At 43.2% G+C, this 26,348-nt stretch overlaps 1 protein-coding gene across 1 annotated transcript in view; it reads right to left on the bottom strand.

The window, feature by feature from the left end:
• stambpl1 (STAM binding protein-like 1) overlaps nucleotides 1-26,348 on the bottom strand; it is a 65,932-nt gene that overhangs the window by 21,834 nt on the left and 17,750 nt on the right. The window contains exons 2-5 of the mRNA XM_080205500.1: nucleotides 9,692-9,784; nucleotides 4,773-4,987; nucleotides 4,492-4,567; nucleotides 2,391-2,486 (exon numbers count right to left, since the gene is read on the bottom strand). Coding sequence (XP_080061626.1) covers nucleotides 2,391-2,486; nucleotides 4,492-4,567; nucleotides 4,773-4,987; nucleotides 9,692-9,772 — 468 coding nt within the window. The 5' untranslated portion in view covers nucleotides 9,773-9,784. The remainder of the gene's footprint in view (nucleotides 1-2,390; nucleotides 2,487-4,491; nucleotides 4,568-4,772; nucleotides 4,988-9,691; nucleotides 9,785-26,348) is intronic.

The raw sequence follows: 26,348 nt of genomic DNA, 5'->3' as shown, positions 1-26,348 counted from the left end.
GAGTTCACAGGAAAAAGGGGGGCAAATCATTCATATGTCTCAATCAGCAAGAGCATGCAATTCTACTCAATATTCTAATGTAAATCTGAAATTAATTTACATTCATTACAGTTTTGAGAGATGTTTGTGTAGGTTTATTTGGATAACGACATTGATGAAGAGAATCTATTGCAGTTGTGTTATCTTAGCATTCATTCATTCATTCAAGAACAAATTGACTGCACTGTCAACAGGGAGCTGTGATCAAAGGGCCATCAGATAACAAAACAGCACCAAGGTATAACCCTGCTTTATAGAAAACCAAGGCTTTCTATTGGCTTTGGTCACAGGACCCTGAAGGCAATATAAATATATCCTTTAAAAGAGGCATGATTTTACATAGCACACTGAAAGCACTTTGCAGCTAATTTGATCAGAAAGGGTCCAAAAAAAGTACACAGCCAAATAATTTGTTTTAGCTTGGGAGATAAATATTGGTCAGGGCATGAGGTTAATTCCCCTAAGATTCAACAAAACAGCTGATAGCAGTGTGAAATGCATCCTTTCCAGTTCTTGCCAGCTAACATGGGCTGGAATTCTCTGCTGTGGTCCACCACACTGTCACTACCAGTGAGAACAGAAAATCTGTCGCTCAGCCAAACCTCCCTTCACTGCAGTGGGACTGGAAAATCCCAGCCAGAGGCAGAGGTCAGGGAATTCCAGCCACGAGCTCAGTTCAATATTAGTGTCATAATCACACTAAATTTTTCTATGAAATATCACGTAATGTAAAGCAGCTTTAAACCCTAATGAGGGATCTCAGTATAATCGTAAGCACAGACACAACCCAGTTTGTACAGCACATCATAAAATCTGTCTGGATATCTCAATCGGGACGAGTTAAACCATCAATGTGGACCACTTTCCTACTTCTCCAATCTTTAACTAGACATATTAACTTGGCACTGGATGGTGGGTATGCCCCCTGGCTACTAATTGACCAATCCAGCCAAACATCACGTCAGCTGACTGCTCCTGACAAGGTGGGAGAGTTGGGGCCCACATTTGTCCCCGGCACACAAAATCAGGCCCACAGACCAGATAATCAAAGATGTGCGGGTTAGGTTGATTGGTCATGCTAAAATTGCCCCTTAGTGTCCTGAGATGCGTAGGTTAGAGGGATTAGCGGGTAAAATGTGTCAGGGTATGGGGATAGGGCCTGGGTGGGATTGTGGTCGGTGCCGACTTGATGGGCCGAACGGCCTCTTTCTGCACTGTAGGGTTTCTATGAATCGGTGGCATAATTTGTGTATCAATTTTGATGCAGCCCTACTTTTCTGGTACTTAGAATCTTAATGTATTCATAAATACCGGAAACAAGTAAAAATAAATAAACTGACCAATTAAAATCCTCTCTACAATGGGGAGCAGAGTTTTTTTTTTAAAAACTAATTTCATGGGACATCGGCATTGCTGGCTATCCAGCATTTATTGTCCTTCCCCCAGTTGGTCTTGGAGGACAGTTGAATCAACCACATCGCTGTGGCCCTGGAGTCACATGTAGGCCAGACCAGGTAAGGACTGCAGATTTCCTTCCCTAAAGGTCATTAGTGAACCAGATGGGTTTTTCCAACGATGGTTTCATGGTCATCAGTAGATTCTTAATTCCAGATATTTTTTATTAAATTCAAATTCCACCATCTGTCCTGGCGACACTCGAACCTGGGTCCCCAGAACATTAGCTGAGTTTGTGGATTAATAGCCTAGCGATAATACGACAAGGCCATCACCTCTCCAATGTGGTAGAGTCCATCAGTTAATTAACTATTTCTATGAATAAGGCAACCGAATTTAAACCTACATTGGTCACCCCATGCCAAGCATTCCCCAGTGTGTCAGCTAAGCAGCTGAACTCCAGGTCATCAGGTACAGTGCACCAATATCCATTTATATACTGACTCAGTCAGAATTGGGGTTTAAAACCTGACAAAGGTGTAAAGGGGTTTGGGACAGAATTGGGAAAATTAGGATCCAGGTGACTGAAGGCTTTACCCTTCAGTCTCGCGGATTATGTGCAAGCTTCAGTAGACACAGCAACTGAACCGAACTCCGATGGTGGAAGGGGGAAGGTTGAAGCTATGTGCGAGGCTACAGAGGGATCTGAAAAAGATGTACACGTGTGTTGCTGCTAAAGAGAAAAAAAGCATCAACCGAGTCCCACAAAGTCACCTACTACCAGCAAAGACATTGAAGGCACCAGCTAAGGTGCAACAGATACTCCAATCCCCCTAATCGAATGCATAGTTACTCTAATCTGGGGTAAGAGAATCTGGGGTAATAGAAAAGGAAAGACTACTTCAGAGAAAGTAAATACATTGGCAACAGGGGAAAATAAAGATTGTTAATTTTACCTGGGCAGTCAGATATTCTTTGTATTCCACACCATACTTAGCAATAAGTTTTGTCTTCAACTCGTCTGCTCTTGGGAATGCAACTTCTTTTAATTTCTTGGAGTAAAACAGAAGTTAATTGGTAATCTTAACATTTGCCTAAATAAAACTGTCAAAAGGAATGCAAGCCCATCACAACAGACAAAGCTCCAAACATAGGCACAGTCAGCTCAAACTGGCCCATGAATCTGTTTATCCGCCATTGACAAGTCTGCCCAGTGCTCAGCCAATCATGGCTCACCTTGTAGGAGACCAAACCAGCCAGGTCCCTGCACTGCCGGCACACAATCAACATTTCACATTGAGAGGAGCTGTCAAAATGTCTGTCAATGTAACCCTCCTTGGTCAAGTAAACCCTGATGTGAGGAGACAGCCATAGAGTAAAGGATGGCACGGTGGCACAGTGGTTAGCACTGCTGTCTCACAACCCTGGGTGCTTGTCTGGAATCGGCACATTCTCCCCATGTCTACGTGGATTTTCTGCGGGTGCTTCAGTTTCCTTCCACAATCCAAAGATGTGCAGGTTTGGTACATTGGCCATGCTAAATTGAGCCTTGGGCTGGAAGTTTACCAGCCTGCCTGTCACGGGAAGCAAAGTGGGCGAGGGGCAGACCACGGAAAAGTCCAGTGACCTCAGACGGGATTCTTCTGTTTCGGGACAAACGACACCATAAAATCCCACCCTTAGTGTCAGGGAGACGAGCAGGGTAAATACGTGGGGTTACAGGGATAGGCCCTGCAGGATTGTTGTCAGTCCAGGCATGATGGGCCGAATGGCTTCCTTCTGCAGTGTAGGGATTCTATGATGCTATTCTTAGTATTTTACACTCACAATATAGCAGTACCTTTGAAACTCAGGAACACAAGTTCCCTGCAGCTATGGTTCACTAATAAAGGAAGCTTACAAACTCTGACTGATGGAATTCAATCATTTCATTAAATGATATGGAAAGACACACAAATTGCCCATCAACAACTGACTCTCTCATAAAGACAGACCCACATTTCTCAATATATACAATGCACTTTACAACCAATGAAGTACTTTAGCTGAAATGTTGGAAACACAATGGCCATTTTGTGCGCAGCAAGGATATCTGGTTTAGGTGTCAGTTGAGAAATAAATACTGCCCAGGACAGCAGGGCTAACTACCATGGGATATTTTACATTCACCTGAGAGAGGGGTTAAGATCCTGCTTTAATGTTTCAACTGAAAGGTGGCACCTCTGACGGCGCAGCGCGCCCCCTGACAGGGCACTGCAGTCTCACGCTAGATTTTGTGCTCACGTTCTTTGAAAGGAACTTGAAATGAGTGTGTTCAAATCCGGCTAAGATCCAGCACTGGAAACTGTGATGCAGTCAGCCCAGTATCACAGCTTTGAATTTCTCCCAATCAGAATGGCTAGGTTTGAATCCTAATTGGTCTTGGGAACATATTCTGCTGAGCTCTGGGATGGCTGCTGTTTACACAGGTACAAAAAGGGGCTGCTAGCTTTGTTTCACTGACAGATCCATTATTTTTCAATGCTTGTGTGTTTATTTGAACAGGATTAATGGCGTTTTCAATGGTTAGGTGCATTGACCCGGAGTGTGGCGACTAGAGGAATTTCACAGTAACTTCATTGCAGTGTTAATGTAAGCCTTACTTGTGACTAATAAATAAACTTTACTTTGGTGTTTGCATTGGCTGGGGTTTGACTGACAGCTTGATGAGAAGGTAAGAAGGGAATTTTTTTTTTGGTTCCTGAATCCAGACTAGGGTTCCCCCATGGTTTGAGTCTTCCCGAGGAGCCATGAACCCAATCCCTGACAACAGCCAGCATGATTCCATCAAAGTGTCAGGGGTCCGAAATGCCCACCCTGCAATAGAACCAGCAAGGTTGGGAGTGCTGCATGGGGCCTTGTCACCTTCACCCGTACCCTTTGCTGGCAAAAAAAAAAGGGAAACGGGAATGGGGCAGGAATTCCATAACTGGTTGCCATCCGCCATTTTCAAAGAGTTTCTACCTCTGTTGTGAGGGGGACCCTGACCACATTGTGAACGAAAAAAAGCATACTTACTTTCAGAATATCCTGCTTTTCAGGGATTGCACATGTTTGGTAATCACGATGCTTTGGCAATTTCTCTACAAATAAACTGCAAGATTAAAAATACTTTAGTACCACATTGTAACCATCGCTTTAAGGTGATGTTTCATTTTCCTGTTTAATTAATTATTGGCAGAAGAGTATTTCCTCTGCCCAGTTCTATTGTTGCTCTGACATTTGGCTGTCAACGACCAGATGGGTTATATGTTAACTAGAAAATTAACAGCAGATTCATCAGTAAGGATGTTTCTTACGTTATAAGCTTGTTGTAAAGGACGAAAGCATTTTCGAGATTTCCCTCTTCCAGGTAGACGGATGCCATTTGAACCATCTCCACTCCAGACCTGAAGTAGCGGCGGGGAGTAATGTCCTCACTGATTTCGATGTTGCAACCCATTTTGGTGAGGGCTCTCACCCGCTCTTGTGGGGACAAGGTAACATCTGTGTGACTGGGTGTAGTCAGTTTTCTCTGCAAGACAATTGCGTTCACTCTGTTATAAAATAAAACTAGCAATGACCGCAATAGGCCTTAGTCAGTCAATGACTAAGGAAGCATAGGGCATTGCTGAAAAAGAGACCTGTCAAAGCTTTTCATCTCGCACTCATCAGGACTCTTCACAAGAATACCAGGACAAGGGGAAAACAACAATTCATACTGTATGAAAAGCAAGTGTGGATTAACACAGAAAACAGGAGTAGGTCTCATTGCAAATTCCCCTCTCTCAATTTATAGCCACATAATAATTTGCCTTACTGGTTTTGCAACCAAATTGGATAACCTCACACTTACTCGCATTATACCGTATCTGTCACGTATTTTCCCACTCACTCAGGCTGTTCAAACCATACTGAAGCATCTCTGTATCCTCCTCACAGTTCACCCTCCCACTTGTATGCTTTGTATCATCTGAAAGTTTGGAGAAACTGCATTTGGTTCCCTCATCAGTAATATATATTGTGAATAGCTGGGATCTGAGCACTGATTTCTGCGGTACCCCACTAGTCACTGCCTGCTATTTGCAAATGTTTATTCCTCCTCTTTGTTTCCTGCCTGCCAACCAATTTTCTATCCATTTCAATACCCTACCCCCAATCCCATGCACTTTAATTTTACATCCTAATCTTGTATGCGGAGCACCGTCAAAAGCCTTCTGAAAGCCCAAATAAACCATATGCACTGCCTCCCCTTCATCAACTCTACTAATTACATCCTCAAAGAGGCAAATGGACCCTGATTCATCCCATGGAGAATGCACTAGATGTTACTGACTGACAAGACAAAGAAGGATACAAAGAAGAATACAGCGTAAGAACAGACCCTTCAGCCCACCAAGCCTAAGCCAAAACACAGTTTTTATCCTTCTGTTCGTTTTCATACATATGTCTATCAAGATATGTTAAACGTTGCTAACATGCCTGCTCCCACCAGCTCTACTGGCAGTGTGTTCCAGGCAACCATCACCCTCAGCTTGATAAAGATTCCCCGCACACCCCCCACTAAACTTACCACCTCTCACCTTATACCTGTGCTCTCTGATAATTGCCACTTCCACCCTGGGAAAAAGCCTCTGCCTCTCCACCCTATCTATGTCTCTCATAATTTCGTAGAGCTCTATCTGGTCTCCCCTCAACCTTTATCTTTCCAATGAAACCTATCCGAGTTTATCCAACCTCTCCTCATACCTAACTCCCTTCAGACCAGGCAACATTCTGGTAAACCTTCTTTGCACCCTCTCCAGATCCTTCTGGTAGTGTGGCGACAAGAATTGCATGCAATATTCCAAATGCGGCCTAACTAAAGTTTTATACAGGTATAACGTAACTTGCCAACTTTTATACTCAATGCCCTGGCTGATGAAAGCAAACAAGCTGTATGCCTTCTTGATCATCTTATGCTTAGAGTAGCCACATTTTTCAATTTGCCTTTGACATCCATAAGTATAAAATGAAAGCCATTTTAATATTTTTATGGGTGTTTCCTTTAGTCTGCCAGAATCATAAAGAACATATTCCTTTGGAGATGCTGGATTCCTAACATTTTTGTCTCTATGTAGATATTTTCAACAAAAACTGCTTTTAATGCATCTTCATGCACAAAACATTTAAACTAAGGGCATTTCTCACCAATTCTGCACACCCATTTCTCCTTCTCTCCACTGACTTCTTGTTGGGTTCAGTCCACGGCCAGCGGGTCTCTTTTGTGCCCCCTCCGGGTGATTATTCTTATTTGGGCTTCAACTGAGTATCATTTAGCCCATCAAGTCTGCACTAACTCTACAAAAGAATATCTTACCCAGGCCCACCCCCCTATTCCTGTAACCCCAGCATTTAGCTTGGTCAATCCATCTAACCTATACATCTTTGCATACTAAAAGGGCAAGTTAGCATGGACAATCCATTTAACCTACACACTTTTGGATTGTGGGAGGAAATCAGAGTACCCGGAGGAAACCCATGCAGACACGTGGGGAGAATGCAAACTCCACACAGTCACCCAAGGCCGGGATCAAACTCAGGTCCCTGGTGCTGTGAGGCGGCAGTGCTAACCACTGTGCCGCCATGGGTTCTTGTGGGGAAATGCCCATTTCTCTTTCATGGGTATTGGGAAACCTAGAGGTGCCCACGTTCTTTTGGTTGAGTTTCTACCTGTAACTATCCACACATTGACCAGGATGCAATATCTCAAGCACTACCAGAGTGATATATTGAATGTCAGAGTACAGAAAATTCTTCCAAAAATGTCATTAACCAGCAAAGAAAGAATTCTTTCTTAATAACTTTCTACATGGGTCTAATCGGCTAAAATTGAAGATACTCACCTATCCTGATTTAATATCATCAAAAGATAACATTTACTTTTTACAATAAAGCAACTCATTTGAAATTTTGGAAATATATTTGACCAGTAAAAAAAAAATTGATTGACACAAATTTTTTTTAGCTTTTTTCAAATATGAGGTTTTTTTAATTCATTCATTGGACATGGGCATTGCTGGATAAGCCAGCATTTATTGCCCATCCCGAATTGCCCTTGGGAAGGTTGGTGCGAGCTGCCTTCTTGAATCACTGCAGTCCCTGAGATGTAGGTAAACCCATAATACTGTTAGGAAGGGAGTTCCAGGATTTTGACCCAACGACAATGAAGGAACGGTGATATATTTCCAAGTCAGGATGCTGAGTGACGTGGAGAGGAATCTCCAGTGGTGATGTTCCCATGTATCTGCTGCCCTTGTCCTTCTACATGGTAGTGATCATGGGTTTGGAAAGTGCTGCCTAAGGAGCCTTGGTGAGTTCCAGCAATGCGTCTTTTAAATGGTACACATGGCTGCCATTGTTTGTTGATGATGGAGAGGCTGAATGTTTGTGGATGGGGTGCCAATCAAATGGGCTGCTTTGTCCTGAATAGTGCCAAGCTTCTTGAGTGTTACTGGAGTCGCACCCATCCAGCAAGTACAGAGTTTTCCATTGTATTCCTGACTTGTGCCTTGCTGATGGTGGACAGGCTTTGGAGGAGTCAGGAGGCGAGTTACCCTCCACAGGATTTGTAGCCTTTGACCTGTCTGATAGCCATATAAATCCTGTGGCTACTGCAGTGAAGTCTCTGGCCAATGGTAACCCTCAGGATTTTAATAGTGGGGGATTCAGCAATGGTAATGCCTTTAAACGTCAAGGAATGATAGTTAGATTTTCTTTTGTTGGAGATGGTCATTGCCACACTAGCGCCAGGCACAAATGTCGCTTGTTACTCGTCAGCCTAGGCCTGGATGTCGTCCAGATATTGCTGCATTTGGACTGCTTCATTATCTGAGAATCACAAATGGTACTGAACATTATGCAGTCAACAGCAAACATTCTCACTTCTGACCTTATGTTTGAAAGAAGGTCAACGATAAAGCAGCTGAAGATAGTTAGGCCTAGGATACTCCTCTGAGGAACTCCTACTGTGATGTCCTGAAACTGTAATGATTGACCTCCAATCACCACAGCCATCTTAGACTCCAACTTTCCTGTGGAGAGTTTCCCCCTTGATTCCCATTGACTCTAGCTTTGCTAGGACTCCTTGATGCCACACTTGGTTAGATGTTGCCTTGGTGTCAAGGGCAGTCACTTCCACTTCACCTCTGGCATTCAGCTCTTTTATCCATGTTTGAACCAAGAACCTAGTGATGTCACTAGGTGAGGGACCCTGGTAAAACCCAAACGCAGCATCAGTGATCAGGTTATTGCTAATCAGGGGCTGCTTGACAGCACTGTTGATGATCTCTTATATCACTTTGCTGATGATCGACAATAGACTAATGGCACAGTAACTGGTTAGGTTGGATTTGTCCTGGGTACAGGACATCTTTGTACAATTGTTCACATTGCCAGGTAAATGCCAGTGTTGTAACTATTTCGTAACAGCTTAGCTAGGGATGCGGCAAGTTCTGGAGCATAGTCTTCAGTACTATAAATATTGTTAGGGTCTATAGCTTTGACAGACTCTGGTGCCTTAAGCTGATAACTGATATCACTTGAAGTGAATCAAATTGGCTGAAGACTGAGATCTGCGATGCTGGAGATTTCTACAGCAGGCCAAGATGGATCATCCACTTGGCACTTCTGGTTGAAGATTATTGCCAATACTTCAGCCTTTTCTTTGCACTGATGTGCTGGGCTCCGCCATCATTGAGGATGGAGATACTTGTGAAACCTCCTCTTCCTCCAGAGTTGTTTTACTGTCCACCACCATTCACGGCAGGATGTGGCAAGACTGCAGAGCTTAGGTTGAATCAGATGGTTTTGGAATTGCTTAGCTCTGTCTACTACTTGATAGTAGCATTGAGTCCAGTATTTAACGTTCATGGAACTGAAAGACCACAATAATAACATCCTGTCCCCTTGCCTACTAATGATTTTACCATTTCAATGTGGTTCAGTTGGAAAGCAGACTGAACCACAGTCTGGTTCAGACTGTAGCAATTTGTTTTCCATCACAACTGAATGGGATGGTTTTAAATGCTGCACTGTAATAATTCAAGCTAATTGATCTAATTTATATGTACACAATTAGATTACAAAATAGACTTCTGTCTATAAACTATTTGTGTGATGTTAAGTTTTCAAAGGGTTGTTGCAAGTTTGAACCGTTGCACATTTGATCACTGTATCGTTAAGAATGAGAAGATAATACCAGAGAGGTCAGTGTAAATGGCTGCTCCATCTCCATATTTGCCCACGAGCTGCCTTTGGAGCTTCCACCCAAGGCATCCATTCTTTACCTCACCTAGGAGGGAAAAAAAAGTACCCATTACAACAGTCTCTTCTTCAAACAATAGTCCTGCTTCAAACAAAATTCCCTGCTTCATTCCCCATGGTACAGTCAGAACCACAGAACGGATGGTGAATTGTATCAAACAGCACACCAATTCGGCTGTTCACAAGAGGTAAAGCACTGACTGTGTTCAAACAGCTCATGCTTGCAAAACTCAAAAGATCCAAAAATTATGTGTGATTCCATGATCGGACATAACTTTCCAACCACTGCCAGTTGTGCTAAGATTTACATTGGCAGGCTTGCAGTGTGGCTTACTTACGTATGCTAGAATTCTTGCAGTGCAGTAGGAAGCCATTCGGCCCATCAAGCCTGCACCAACTCACTGACAGAGCATCTTTCCCAAGCCCACCACCCTATCCTTGTAACTCCGCACATTTACCCTGTTAATCCCCCGTGTTAACTGTAGGCAGGCTGGGTACAGTCAATAATTAACCTGTTACAATGTGGAGATGCCGGCGTTGGACTGGGGTAAACACAGTAAGAAGTCTCAAAACACCAGGTTAAAGTCCAACCGATTTATTTGCTAGTAAATCCACAAGCTTTGGGGTTTGCCCCTTCATCAGGTGAGTGGAGAGTTCTCTGAGTTCACACAGGGCCCTGTTCTTTGCGGATAGAAGGAAAATGTAAACGTATTGTGCCTATTTCAACTAAACAAAATACGTGAAAGCCATTCGCTGGTGCATCCCTTAATGCAATTTCATGACCAATTAGGGTCAGTCTGCCTGCTTTAAATTTTTAAACAATGCTTGTTAGTTAACTGTCAATCTCCATTAATGGATGCCTTCTCCATGCCAACCAGTCAGCACTCTGTTGCCATACTGCATAAAGTTGCCTCCCTGACACTGATAGTCTTATAATTGTTCTGATGAGCACAAGACAAAAAACTTTGACAAAGAAGAACAAAGAAAAGTACAGCACAGTAACAGGCCCTCCGGTCCTCCAAGTCTGTGTCAATCATGATGCCACAACTAAACTAAAAACAAAATTGTTTTTACTCGGACCGTAATCCTCTATTCATGTAACCATCCAGATGCCTCATAAATGTTGCTAATGTCTGTTTCCACCAGCTCCTCTGGCAGGGCATTCCAGGCACCCACCACTCTCTGCATGAAGACCTTCCCCCGCACATCTCCCTTAAACTTACCCCCTCTCACCTTGAACCTGCGCCCCCTTGTAATTGACATTTCCACCCTGGGAAAAAGCCTGACCATCCACCCTATCTATGCCTCTCATAATTTTGTAGACCTCTATCAGGTCTCCCCTCATACTGTCTTTCCAGTGAAAACAATCCTAGTTTATTCAACTTCTTCTCCAAGACAACGCCCTTTGAGACCAGACCACATCCTGGTGAATCTTCTTTGCACTTGCTCCATAGCTTCCATGTCCTCTGATAGTATGGTGACCAGAAGCACACACAATACTCCAAATGCAGCCTAGCCAAGATTTTATATAGCTGCAACATGATTTTCCAACTCTTGTACTCAAAACCCCGACTAATAAAGGCAAGCATGCCATATGCTTTCCTAATCACCTTGGCCACTTTTAGGGAACTGCGGATCTGTACGCCCAGATCTCTCTGTATGTTAATGTTCCTAAGGATTCTGCCATTTATAGTATAATTCACATCTAAATTTGATCCTCCAAAATGCGTCACCTCACATTTGTCTGCATTAAACTCCATCTGCCATTTCTGTGCCCAAGTTTCCAATCTATCTATATCCTGTTGTGTCTGACAATCTCTAGCACTATCGGCAATCTTTGCGTCATCGCAAACTTACTAATCAGATCATCCACATTTTCCTCCAGGTCACTGCATGTAATACAAACAGAGGTCCCAGCGCTGATTCCTGCGGAACGCTGCTAGACACAGATCTTCATTCTGAAAAACATCCTTCCACCACTACTCTCTGCCTTCTATGACCAAGGCAGTACTGCATCCACCTCACCAGCCCACCCCAAATCTCATGTGATTTTAATTTTTGTCCCAATCTGCCATGCGGGACCTTGCCAAACGTCTTTTTGCAAAAATACAAAAAGTATCTTCTTAAGCCAGTCATTCACAAGAGAGAAATATACAAGAAATGACTATGCTCACCTTAAAAACTAGGTAGTCATCTTCCCTAGTCGATTGAGATATTATCCACTGGGGTAAGGTATTAAAAAAAAAAATCAGAGGTGAAAAACTTGATACCAATTTCAGACAAATCTCTTGGAAATTCCTCTCTGCTTCCCTACTCAATCAACCACGCCGTGGCAGTGTATTAACCCATGCTGCATAACTAGGTACACTTAACCAATATATACTCCCACCCCACCTCCAATGTGCCCAAAAGACCTTGGGAACTAACGCACTATAGGACCAGAAAATAATTACTAGGTCTGTATCAAACACTGGTCTTCATAAAACACTTCACTGTTCATTCCCGTCTGACAGAAATTGCCACTATCTGTTTGAAATTTATAGCATCGTCCACTTGCAACATTTCATGGCGAGGTTATTCTAGTTACCAAATTAAATGCCCTCCTTTATATTCTCTCCAAGGTCAGAATATCCTGTATACTGACAACTCAGTGTTCAAAACTGTATGCAACAGTCTAGATGGTAGAAGTGAGCCAAAGTTTTGTACAGTCTCGTTATCGGTTTCTGGGATTTGAGCTCGATACCATAGAAACCAGAATCAGTCATTTGAGCTCAGCCATTCATCTTGATCATGGCTGATCATCAAATTCAATATCCTGATTCCTGCTCCCCACTTATTCTTTGATCCCTTTAGCCTCAAGAGCCATATCTAATTTCTTCTCGAAATTAGACAACGTTTTGGCCTCAACTACTTTCTGTGGTAGCGAATTCCACACATTGACCACCCTCTGGGTGAAGAAATTTCTTCTCACCTCGGTCCTAAAAGCTGTATCCCTCAAACTATGACCCCCAAGTTCTGGGCTTCCCCACCATCGGGAACATTCTTTCTGAATCTACTCTGTCTAACTCTGTTAAAATTTAATAAGTCTCTATGAAATCCCCTCTCACTTTTAACTCCAGTGAATATAATCCCAACTGACTTCGTCTCTCCTCATATGACAGACCTGCCATCCCAATTTTCAGCTGCTGCATCGAAAAAGCAGCCAGCATAATCCAGGACTCCATGCACCCCAGACACACTACCTTGTTCCATTGGGAAAAAGATACAAAATTCTGAGGTCACATACCAACCAACTCAAGAACAAACTCTTCCCTGCTGCCATCAGACTTTTGAATAGACTTACCTCACATTAAGTCGGTCTTTCTCTACACCCTAGCTATAGCTGTATATTCAGCACTCTCTCCTTTCCTTTTCTATGAACGGTATGCTGTGTCTGTATAGCGTGCAAGAAACAATACTTCTCATTGTATGTTAATACATGTGACAATAATAAATCAAAGCAAAAACCTTCTCATACTTCCTCTATAGCAAGGGTATCCTTAGATAAGACATGAAAACTGCACACAAGCTTCAAGACCATGTTTGTCTTTTTTCTAAACCATCAAATTATAGCTGCACATTGGAAGGAAATGTTTAGACAATACTCTCAGATTCCTCTCCCTTGCCATAATTTAAAAACTGCATTCACTTATTCCATATTACCATTGCCGTTTTCCAACTTCCAAAGCTTCTATTAGTTGCTCCTTCTGGAACAGATCCACTTGGCTCCGCGCAGTTTATGAACCCTCCCAATTTAGCTTCATTGGCAAAACTGAAGAGTTTTGTTACCACCACTGGCTCTAAATCCTTAGGGACACAAGTTACGAGGTCCCCATTTCTCATACATTCTGCCCGTGTACGAACTATAACTGCCTCCTCCAGCAGCAAATGACACTGCTGCACTGAGATGGACGGTGTGCATGCAGCGCGGTGAGCTTTATACAAGCAGCTTTTCCTGTCTGAATGTGGCATAGAAATTTAAAATGGAAAATGCTGTCAGGAAGCGTGTCAGATTGTTAGTAGAGATATCAAAAGCAACAGTTGCAGAACAGTTCACTGTTCATTAATCAGCTCTTTCCATGTAGATGTTGCTCCTTTAACCTTTGCTTTCTCTGACTCAACCACTTACTTAATCAACTACAATAACTTCCTTGCAACTCTGTGCCATTCACTCTTGTAGTAGGTTACATGGTAGCACGTCAAAGTGCTTTAACTGAAGCCCACGTAAAAACAACGGAAAGAGACAGGTTTATGAGAGGATTTTGTGAATTACTTCTGTCAACGCTGGATTTAGTGGTGCAGATGTTCTGAATGATATAAATTATGCAAACAAAAAAATTGGTGGTTATAAATATTAGTTCACAGCCGAAGGAGAGTGGTGAGGGCAGGGAGCAGCTGTTGAGGAGAGGGTGGAGGGGAGCCATGCTGCCGTTACAGTAATGCGTCTGAAACACCTTTGTCTCTGCGTTCCCCCCCAGGTAAACATAACGAACACGAATGTGAACTGCCTGGATCATCCAAAAGCTACGCACAAGCTCTTTGTCAAACTATGTACTATGTATAAACAATGTGCTGCATTGTGTAAATAATCTGCGCGGCATTGTGACAATGTAATTATACATTTGAAAACAAAATAAAACAGCTTAGGAAACACGTACATGAATTGAATGAGTACATCTGCTGCTTCCCGGCCACCCACCCACCCACACACACACACACACACACACAATCTCACAGGGCCTTGTCCTTGATCTCAGTATCATCCAGGTATCATGCTGCGGCCCTCAATAAGACCAGCCATCCTCCAGAAAGCTTCAGCAGTCTGTGATCCTTATATGGGGTGGCATAGTGGTCAGCACTGCTGCTTCACAGTGCCAGGAACCGGAGTTCAATTCCCAGCTTGGGTTTGGAGTTTGCAAGTTCTCCCCGTGTCTGCGTAGGTTTCTTCCGGGTGCTCCAGCTTCCTCCCACAGTCCAAAAGATGTGCACGTCACGTGGATTGGCCATGATAAATTGCCCCTTAACATCAGGGGGACTAGCAGGGCAAATAGATGGACTTACGGGGACATGGCCTGGGGTGGAATTGGTGTAGGTGCAGGCTTAATGGGCCAAATGGCCATCTTTTGCACTGTAGGGATTCTAATGCACCACAAGGAAAAAAATATCAGTGATCCAACTGCACCATGACTCTCTAACCAAGCCCTTAAATTTCCAAGGGGAGGAACGGAAAGTTCTGAATTTGGATAGAAAAATTGAAACAAAACTACCCCAGAATGAGGAAATCCATGCCATTTTCCATTCAGAAATGAAACAAAATATATGTGTCAGCTTGGCTTTGTTAGTGGCACTCTCTCTTGTAGGCTGGAAGGTTTTGGTAGGAAGAATGGTAGGAAGGACTATTACTTACGTGGAGAAAAACTGCAGCAGGCGACGGTGCAGAGGGACCTCGGGGTCCTTGTGCATGAGTCGCAAAAACCCAGCCTGCAGGTGCAGCAGGTGGTCAGGAAGGCGAATGGGATGCTGGCCTTCATAGCGAGGGGGATTGAATATAAAAGTAGGGAGGTCTTGCTGCAGCTGTATAGGGCATTGGTGAGGCCGCAGCTGGAGTACTGTGTGCAGTTTTGGGCGCCGCACCTGCGCAAGGATATTTTGGCCTTGGAGGGAGTGCAGAGGAGGTTTACTAGGCTGATACCAGAGTTGAGGGGGTTGAGCTATGAGGAGAGGCTGAATAAACTAGGCTTGTACTCGTTAGAGTTTAGAAGAATGAGGGGAGATCTCATTGAGACGTATAAGATGATGAATGGGATGGATAGGATAGAGGTGGAGAGACTCTTCCCGCTCAAAAAAGACAGTAGGACTAGGGGGCACAGCCTCAAGATAAAGGGGGGGCGGTTTAGAACGGAGTTGAGGAGGAACTTCTTCACTCAAAGGGTGGTGAATATCTGGAATTCTCTGCCCGTTGAAGTGGTGGAGGCTGCCTCGCTAAATATTTTTAAGAAGCGGGTTGATGGGTTTTTGATAAGAGAGGGGATTAAGGGTTATGGGGAGAGGGCGGGAAAGTGGAACTGAGCCACGACAGATCAGCCGTGATCTTATTGAATGGCGGGGCAGGCTCGAAGGGCCAGATGGCCTACTCCTGCTCCTATTTCTTATGTTCTTATTTTGGTTACGGCCCCATAGCAAGAATTTGAGCTCAGAATCTGATATGACACCCAGTGCAGCACTAAAATATTGTGCTGTTGGAGAAGGTAAACCAAAGCTCCTCATTTCCTTCTCAGTATTTCAGACAGACATTAAATTGTATCACTGCACCAAGTTCCTGGTATCCTAGTCAGCATTTTGCACTTAACTAACATCACAAAAAACAGAGATTAACCACTCATTTACCTCATTACTGTGTGTGGAATCTCAAAGTGCAAAGAATGACTACCACATTTCTCTATACAACAATCATACACATTCTAAAAGTGAAACAATTGAGGCTTTTGTGAGCGATGTGGTGAGTCGCTGTGTCACAATCTTCTTCTGAATAGAAAACTTTAGCCTAATTGAAAAAGTTCAAATCATCAAAACACACACCGTCCAGCCATACCACATCAGAGAATACTCCAAATCGGAGTAAAGAGCATTTTCATTTGCAAATGAGACAAGCACATTAGATACAACAAGTCATTCCACTCATTCCTGAGGAGCAGGGGAGTGACGTCATTCTCCCACACAATTTTATTCAGCAGAAATACAATTGTGGAGTCCAAGTGACACAGTTGGTAGCACTCAATCTCGGAGACAGGGGAACTTGGGGTTGGGCTGCATGGTTGTGTTTTTGGCAGGAGGTCAAATACCAGGGATAGGAAGGTGGGAAGCCCCACCACCCCACCTTCTGCCGAGCCCTGACCCAGTCTGCAGAATGCAGTGGGTGAAGGGTGTCAAAAGCGGCAGCCAGTCTGCCATTTTTAAATAAATAATAACTGGGCTATTTGAGCTTGTTACCAAGGCAACTGATCTATGTTTCACCTTGCTCATACCATAAAATGATTGCCTGCTAAATAAAACAACATTTTGTAAAAGGCAGAAAGGGAGGCAGACCGGGTGGGGCAGCTCAGCCATTTGGGGTAACCTTTGCATATCAGGGGCACCCCTCCCCCAAGATATTACCCTCCTGCTGTGCCTTCCCAGCTGGTCCACCCACTCACTGGCATCCCTCCTTTGACCCCCTGATCCATTATAAAAGGCACATATTTCCTGACTCCGACATCCATCTCGTTGTGGAGATGTTTCCAGTTCTGTAGCATCACCACTCTTTAGTTCCAGCTCTGTTGGAGCTGCCAGCCAATCAGATTAGCTGGCAGCTCTGGAGGATTGGAATTGTTTAAAATTCTTTAATGGGACGTGGGTATCGCTGGCCAGGCCAGCATTTATTGCCCATCCATGGAATCCCTGGAGTGCAGAAGGAGGCCATTTGGTCAATCGAGTCTGCACCGACCATAATCCCACCCAGGGCCTATTCCCATGAGCCCACATATTTCCCTGCTAGTCCCCTGACATTAAGAGACACAAGTTAGCATGGCCAATCAAGCTAACCTGCACATCTTTGGACTGTGGGAGGAAACTGGAGCACCCGGAGGAAACCCACACAGAATAAATCATCCCTAATTGACTCTTAATCGCCCTCTCAAGACATCCACACTGCTATGGATCTGGAATCACATATAGGCCAGACCAGGTAAGGACGGCAGATATCCTTCCCTAAAAGAACATTAGTGAACCAGACAGGTTTTTACAACTATCAGCCATGGTTTCATGGTCATTATTAGACTTTTTAAAATCACAGATTTTTATTGAATTCAAATTTCACCACCTATCATGGTGGGATTCGAAGCCGGGTCCCCAGAGCATTACCTGGATCTCTAGGTTACTAGCTCAGTGACAATACCACTATGCCATTCTACTGAGGGGGCAAAAGTCCCATTTTAGCCCTCCAGCAACATATTGTCGCTACAGAGTAAGCTTTTTGCTAAATCCATAGGCTGCCAGAAGATTCTTGCAATTGTTGGTGGGGGAGGGGGAGTTTGTGTGACAAGCAATCCCTTTCATTCTCACCAATAAATTCTGCCCCAAGGCACGTTGGCCCCAGGAAAACCCACCAACAAATGTAAGCAAGCCAGAGTGAATTGGTCTCCAGCTGGGATACACGTGGGAGAGTTCACAACAGGAAGGACATTTGACTACAAAACCACACACAACTCCAAAAAAAATGATGGTCGATATGAAGTTGATCAACCAGCTACACGGTGACCTAATGTAACATAAGAAAAACTAAAAGAGGAAGAGAGAGAGAGAGAGAGAGAGAGAGAGAGAGAGAGAGAGAGAGAGAGAGAGAGAGTGTGAGAGACAATTGCATCTTAGGATTTGGTTGGGTTTAATCCAGATTCTGGCTGTTTAGCCTCCAGAAAGTAATTAATTGGGTCGAATCCCAAAATCAGAATATAATGTAGGCTGGCTGTATCCTATTTCAACAATCAAAAGATGGTCAAACAAATTCAAAAGCATAAGGCCATTTAAATCAACTATTTTTAAAATTGCAGTTAGTTTCAGCATTTGCAGTCAAAATCATTGTAAATACAAGAATGCATTTTGCAAGCTACTTTCCAATAAAACATCCCTCCAATAAAAACCTTAAAGTGAAGGAAATATTGAGTATTGCTGAAAAAAATACACTGAATCATAGAATCCTACACTGCAGAGGGAGGCCATTCAGCCTGCACCAACCATAATCCCATCCAGGCCCTATCCCCATAAATCCCATGCATTTACCCTAGCTAGTCTCCCTGATGCTAAGAGTCAATTTAGCATTGCCAACCCACCAAACCTACACATCTTTGGACTGTGGGAGGAAACTGAAGCGGCCGGAGGAAAGCCACGTAGACACAGAGAGAACGTGTGAACTCCAGACAGTGACCCAAGCTGGGAGTTGAACCCAGGTCCCTGGTGCTGTGAGGCAGCAGCGCTAACCATTGTACTACCATGCTGCCCTGTTTTCAAAGCTTTTCGCCTTGCGCTCATCAGGACAATTTGCAAGAATACCAAATGCTACAGGAGAAGACAGTGCTGGATGGCTTGGCAAGTGGATTTTGATTAATCAGGGCATTACCATGGAGAACGCACCAGTCAAATGTTGACTGACAGCTGCCAAGCTAAATTCAAATCAAGCAAGTTTGACACTTATTGCTCTGATTATTGAACCCGAGAATGGCTGTCGCCTATTTTGTTTGGTTGAAAAAGACACAATGGTACACAAGTGCAGGTTGCCACCAGCAGCACGCTGCACACAAACCAAAAAGATGTCCTACCTAATACACAATTGCACAATATGATGTATGAATTTCAGTGCCTGTGATTCTAGGTATAAAGGCCATACATTCCAAAGATTGATACAGTCTGTGCCTTCCACTGTTCATAATAGGTATGGCACTGGCCGTACCAAACTAGCCCACGCTTGCAAAATTCAAAACATAGTGTCCAACATTAGATGTGATGCTACAATTGGACAGGATTTGCCAAACAACCATGAATATGCTAAGAACTACGCTGACATCCAGTTTAGGTTATCAGTCGGGTTTGCAGTGTGGCTGGAAACTATGTATGTTAATACACAGGGCCCGATCCTTTGCAAACAAAAAGAACATTAACACACATTGCACCTTTTTCAATTAAACAAATTAGGTGATAGCTAGTCTCAGGTTCAAGCTTCAGGGCGATGCCTTAACCTGCCTGCTTGAATTCAAACAAAGCTTGATAGTTAAAATGTCAAACATCACTTAACCGGTGCATTCTTCATGACAATGCCTCTATTGATTTTCCAACCATTCAGCACTTTCCTTTCCTGCAGCATAAACCATTGTCCTTGTACATATGGCATTCTTGTGAATTGTCCTGATGAGTACAGCACAAAAAGCTTTTACAACATGTGTCCATTTTCAGCAACATACTCAAGTTCTGTATATCAAACAACAATAAGGACGGACTGCTCTTTAAGATTGGACAGCCTCCTTTAATGGCAGGGGCTGATTAGAAACTACACAGATTGAATGAGTAAAATATGTGTGTGTGTGTGTGTGTGTGTGTGTGTGTGTGTGTGTGTGTGTGTGTGTGTGTGTGTGTGTGTATATGCAGCCATGATTTTCTGATCTTCATAGAATCACAGAACCCTACAGTGCAGAAAGAGGCCCTTCGGCCCATCGAGTCTGCACCGACCACAATCCCATCCAGGTCCCACCCCCACACATTTTAACTGCTAATCCCTCTAACATAAGCATCCCAGTACACTGAGGGGCAATTTTAGCATGGCCAATCAACCTAACCCGCACATCTTTAGGCTGTGGAAGGAAACCGGAGCAACCGGACAAAACCCATGCAGACACGAGGAGAGTGTGCAAATTCCACACAGACAGTAACCCGAGCCAGGAATCGAACCCAGGTCCCTGGAGCTCTGAAGCAGCAGTGCTAACCACTGTGCTACCGTGCTGCCCATCCTGCCCAACACAGGGCCAGAAATGCCTGCTCAAAGTCAATGGTCTGTTAAATTTTCCATCCTGCCATGGCAATCCGTACACAAACAGTACCAGAAAATCCTGTGTGTAGGGATTACTTGTGCAAGTTCAGAGTGTGAGAGAGTGTGAGAGAGTGTGAGAGAGTGTGAGAGAGTGTGAGAGAGTGTGAGAGAGTGTGAGAGAGTGTGAGAGAGTGTGAGAGAGTGTGAGAGAGTGTGAGAGAGTGTGAGAGAGTGTGAGAGAGTGTGAGAGAGTGTGAGAGAGTGTGAGAGAGTGTGAGAGAGTGTGAGAGAGTGTGAGAGAGTGTGAGAGAGTGTGAGAGAGTGTGAGAGAGTGTGAGAGAGTGTGAGAGAGTGTGAGAGAGTGTGAGAGAGTGTGAGAGAGTGTGAGAGAGTGTGAGAGAGTGTGAGAGAGTGTGAGAGAGTGTGAGAGAGTGTGAGAGAGTGTGAGAGAGTGTGAGAGAGTGTGAGAGAGTGTGAGAGAGTGTGAGAGAGTGTGAGAGAGTGTGAGAGAGTGTGAGAGAGTGTGAGAGAGTGTGAGAGAGGACAGAAGAGCATATACAATATTGGCTGTGCTCACATAACAAAAAGACACAAAAACACATGAAGAAAATAGATGGAAATAGGAAAATAAGGAAGAAAAACCGAAAACAAAATAGCATTCAACATTGTTAAGTGTTCACAACAACAGTGCAATTCAGGTAAGATTGAGTTGACAAAATTGGGAGATTGGCCTCTAAAAGAATTCAACTGGTGTTAATGGCTCAGCACAAAGAGTTACATGGAATTTTGGAATATAAAGGAAGTAATAAATGTAAGCTACATGAAGGCCTGTAAGTGTGTCATTACCATACAGCCCGGTGTACAAAATCAGATAGATGATATCGTCATTGGAAAGACAAAGGGGAAATATGTCATCAGTGGAAGATGAAACTCTTTTCATTCATCTGTCAGTTAGGATTGCAGAAGGTCACACCGCAGCTGCAGAACCATCTGTTAGTAATGGTAAAGTAGCATTAGGAACCTTACCCAGTCTAACCTTAAATATATCTGCAGCTTAAATAAATGGACTGTTACAGTAAATATCCTATAAACATTAAAACACTCATTATAACAATACTGCCAATGAGAATTAAACATCTGGGTGCAATCCTGCGTGAGAGGAACTGTGGCTGCAGATTCATGATTACCTAGATTTGAAAGTCATTAATATCAAATATGGAAATTACTGAATTTTAAAAGATATCAACCGGAATTTCACCCACCACAGGAATCAGAGCAGCTGAGGGGCGGAACATGGAAAGATCTGTTGATCTCAGGCAGGACTTTCTGGTTTGGGGGGGGGGGGGGGGGACCAGAAAATTCCACCCATATTTTCTTGATTGGAACGTTGGGAAAAATAACTTTTTAAGCAAGACTCCAAGGAGATGTTCTTAAATTGTTTGTGTGAAAACAGTTCCCAATCTGAGACCCTTTTGTATTTTCCCCATATAACGTTACAGCTGGAAGCTCTGCTGCATACTAAATGATCTCACAATATAAGCAACAGCCTAGATCAATAATAAAACAAGATACAGTCTGGACAATATGACATGTCTGCCAGGTTACAATCAATTAGTCTATCGCTCCGGTTGAAATCAACAATCTGAATGCCACTCACAGATTCTGATGTCACCTGAAGGTCCATGATTCAACTTCACTGTAACTTCTTCAGTCTGCAACGTCAGCAGCCTAGAATTTGTTCAGCAGGCCACGCAACACACCTACTCACTATTCACTACTGTGATTAATTGAGAAATAAGAGTAAGAGACAAGACAGGTGGCATGGTGGTTAGCACAGCTGCCTTGCAGCGCCAGGGACTTGGGTTCAATTCCAGCCTTGGGTCACTGTGTATGGAATTCGTACATTCTCCCCATGTCTGGGAGGGTTTCCTCAGCGTTCTCTGATTTCCTCCCACACTCCAAAAGGTGCTCGGGTTTGATGGATTGACCATGCTAAATTGCTCTTTAATGCTAGCAGAATTAGCAGGGTGAAAATGTGAAGGTTACAGGGATAGGGACTGAGTGGGATTGTCATCACTGCAGGGTCAATGGACTGAATGGCCTCTTTCTGCACTGAAGGGATTTTATGAAGCTACAATAGGAGGAAGAAAAGTCAAGAAATTAGGTAGAACTCTTTCCCCACCACCACCTCCCCCCCACAACAACACTGGTGGTACGAACATACAGACAAGGAGCAGGAGTAGGCTGTTCAGCTCTTCAAGCCTGCTCTGCATTTAATAAGATGACTGATCTGATAGCAATCTCAAATCTGTATCCAGCCTCTGCCTATTAACCTTATATTAAATATAAAGGTTTATTTATATTTCTTTGTTTCCCAAGAATCTATCCACCTCGGCCTTATAAAATAGTCAAAGACGCTGCTTCCATCGCCTTTTCACGAGGAGAGTTCCAAAGGTTCAAGACCTTCTGAAGTGATAACCTTTCACCTCGTCTCCATTTCAAGTGGGCAACATTGCCAATCTTTCTGGCAAAGGAAATTGTTCTTGATGACGTTTTATGTTAAATATCTGTCATTACCCTCCATACCTGAGTCTGGGCCTGTTGGTAGCGCTAATGCTGGGATAACTATGTTGCACTGTGACTTCTTGCTGTCTGTTCACATTCCACAGTCACCGCCTTTTCCCCAATAACCCAACACTTACTGCCCTCAGCCAGTTGGAAGCAGTGCTTTGAGCAGACCCAGGGTACGCCTGTTTGTCCTTTTTATTTAAATTAAATTTAATGCTTTGCAATGATTTGTTACCATTTTATGGCTCAGGAACAGTTATATCCAGTACACATACTTGGGCATTTTAATCCAGAAAATTCTGAGATCCTGACTTGCCTTAGTCCCAAGCATTCTGGATTGCGGAGATTAGGAACATCTGATGTGTTGATAGTCAGGAGTTTAACCTTGATGTTAAATTATTGATGACTTTAAAAGTTCTAATTAACAATCTCAGAGTCATCGTGATATATACAGCACGGAAACAGACCCTTCAGCACAACTCGTCCATGTCGACCAGGTTTCCAAAACCGAACTAGTCCCATTTGCCTGCGTTTGGCCCATACCCCTCATGTAGTTGATTTCTCTCAATGTACCCAAGCAGGTGTCGGAGTGTGGCAACTAGGGGACTTTCACAGTAACTTCATTGCAGTGTTAATGTAAGCCTACTTGTGAAACTAATAAATAAACTTCAAACTTAAAGGGAAGTAGTTTATCTCCTTGTAAGTACTAAACTTGCAGATACCAGCGCCATAAACAACCGCCATGGTTTTAGTTAACTTTAAACTTCTCGATAAAGCAGGAAAGATTGACCGCTGGTCATTTGCTGTCACACCCATGTTCTTTACATACTCTTTCCTGGACAAAACGTAAACACATTTTTCAGAAACGGTGTTCCTTCGCTTGTGGGTTTATTATCAAATAAACAGACTGGACTTTAACCTGGCATTGTGTGAGACTTCTTACTACATTTACCCCTGTCCAACGCCAGCATCTCCACATCAATATGTAAACACCTCTCTTTATCTTCAACTGCTCTCATGCAACCAGCTGCTCAAGCTATCTTTCAGCAGCTCACCAGTGTTCTTCCTCAAGGAGGCATATTTTTGTCTCTTCCCTTCTTTCTGGGTTAATCTATTGACAGGAATAAGTGAGACAAATACAGCTTATAACAAACAGATGACATTGTGATTTAGTCCCATTATTTACTCGTGCTCAGAGCACAATTGGCTCAACGGTACTCAGTGATTTATTTATCTGAAATCCACCCTCTCCCAGTAAGGTATGTTTTAGGTAAACCTGAGGAAACAAGATCACACCACCTTCAACAGCATTCTACAGATGTCACACTATATTACCCTTAGGTATCAATTTACTACATACACAAACACAACGGGCATTAAACAAAAAATCACCATTACATATATCACCTGCTATACTGTGAAACTTTGCCTGTGTCAACTTTGTAAACAAGGGTCAGGAGTCGTTTTCATTCATATAACTGGACATCAATAAATCTTGAAAATTTTATAATAAAACAGGTTTGAAAATGGACAAGGCAAATACCATGGATAGTCCAAATAAAATGTATTTTATAATTCATTTAAGGGATGTGGGTGTCACTGGCTGGACTAGCATTTTATTACCCATCTCGATTCGCAGAAGGATGGCAGATTTTCTTCCCTGAAAAGGACATTAGTTTATTTATTATTGTCACAAGGAGTTATATTAACACTGCAATGAAATTACTGTGAAATTCCTCTAGTCGCTACATTCCGGCTCCAGTTCCGGTACACTGGAGGGAGAATTTAGCATGGCCGATGCAACTACACCTTTCTGACTGTGGGAGGATACCAGAGCACCCAGAGAAAACACACGCAGAAGTATCATCCAAGTCAGGAATCGAACCAGGATCCCTGCCGCTGTGGAGGTAGCAGTGCTAACCACTGTGCTGCCCATTAGTGAATCAGATGAGGTTCTCCAGCTAATTTTTTTTTAGAAAATCTAATTCAAATGTTCCCCATCTGCCTTGGTGGGATTTGAACCAGGGTTCCAGAACATTGCCTGTAATACTAGTCCAGCAACAATACCGCTATGCCACTGCCTCCCCTATAGCCTTACAAAGTCAGTCTGATGCTCACCTTGATCTTTTTGGTTAACATGTGCCAAATGGAAAGAAATATGTCCTGCCCACGTCTGAAATATAATAAAACATGCTTGCAGACACATAAAACTCTCCAGTACGTGTTAACAGATGCTAGAATTCAAGGCCAGAATCTCATCAAATGATCAGTCTAAGTTGCTTGAACTTTTCCACTGCCTCTGAGCTTTATGAAATGATGCAAGACCTTCAGAAAGCCCAGTTAGTTATTGTAGTAACATCAACATTTGCTGGCAGTCAGCCTACTGGTGACATTTGCCCAGTTGTGACATTTCCTGAAATTGTTCAGTAACTTTGTTTCCACTCCCTCTTTGGGAGAGAGAAAAAAAGTGTTTGATTAAGGCAGCGGAAGATTAGTGTCGTACCTCCACAGCCAAATATAACCATTATAAAAGGTACATTTCAAACTGGGCTCAGATGCGAGCATGTTTTATTAAACATTTTAATCAATCACTTAACATTTAAACGGCTACAGGGCGTCACAAAACACACTGATGTCAACTTAACACCGTAAGAATTTTTCCACGTGTATATCAGAGACTATTGTAACTAGGACCTACTGCTTACAATATGCTCAAAACACCAGTAATGTGATAGGCGCCCTCTGTCACATTTCCCATGAGCACCCTGAAAGTCACAATAACAAAGCGTTGCACAATAAATACCCATGTGACAGACCATTAAAGGAATACAATGTGGAAAAACAATTCCTTTTCCACACAAAGCCACTCTAGAAAATCTGAAGTGGAAAAAGAAATGTAAACTCCAAGAATAAGGGAGGGATAGTAATCTTTTATAGGTTAACAAAACTATTTTCTAGTTTCTCCTAGGATCCAGTAGGTCAATAAAGATTGGTCAAAAATCAATAGCCACCACTTTGTATAAACAGAGGATAATTCAGATTCAATCCCTAGTCTGTAACTAATTAGTTGGTATGCATGGATGCACTGAAAGGAGGTGCTAAAATTTGCCTCAGGAACTTTGAGCCACAAAGTTAATCCTATTTCCTATTGTTGAAGGCTTTGCGGGGAGCTCTTGCCTTGTCTTGTGCTGCCTTCCCATCTGTCCATTGCCTAGCATCACATGAAACGTTGATTGGGGGACAGAGGGGTAACCATCATCACAGATTTGGGTCCCGTCCAAACTGTGTCACCCATGTTTTGCTTGGTGTCCAATAGCCACTACTTTCGACGGCTGGTTATAAGCTACAGGGTAGTGGACAACCTGTGGCCTGGGGGCCACATGCGACCCATCTGGGTTCTGAGTGCAGCCCAAGAGATATTTTGTTTAGTTTG

Source organism: Carcharhinus amblyrhynchos, chromosome 17 (assembly GCF_965287045.1).
Source record: "Carcharhinus amblyrhynchos chromosome 17, sCarAmb.v2.hapA, whole genome shotgun sequence".
NCBI lineage: Eukaryota > Metazoa > Chordata > Chondrichthyes > Carcharhiniformes > Carcharhinidae > Carcharhinus > Carcharhinus amblyrhynchos.
The sequence above is the reverse complement of the archived record's forward strand: the minus strand, read 5'-3'. Positions and strand labels throughout refer to the sequence as shown.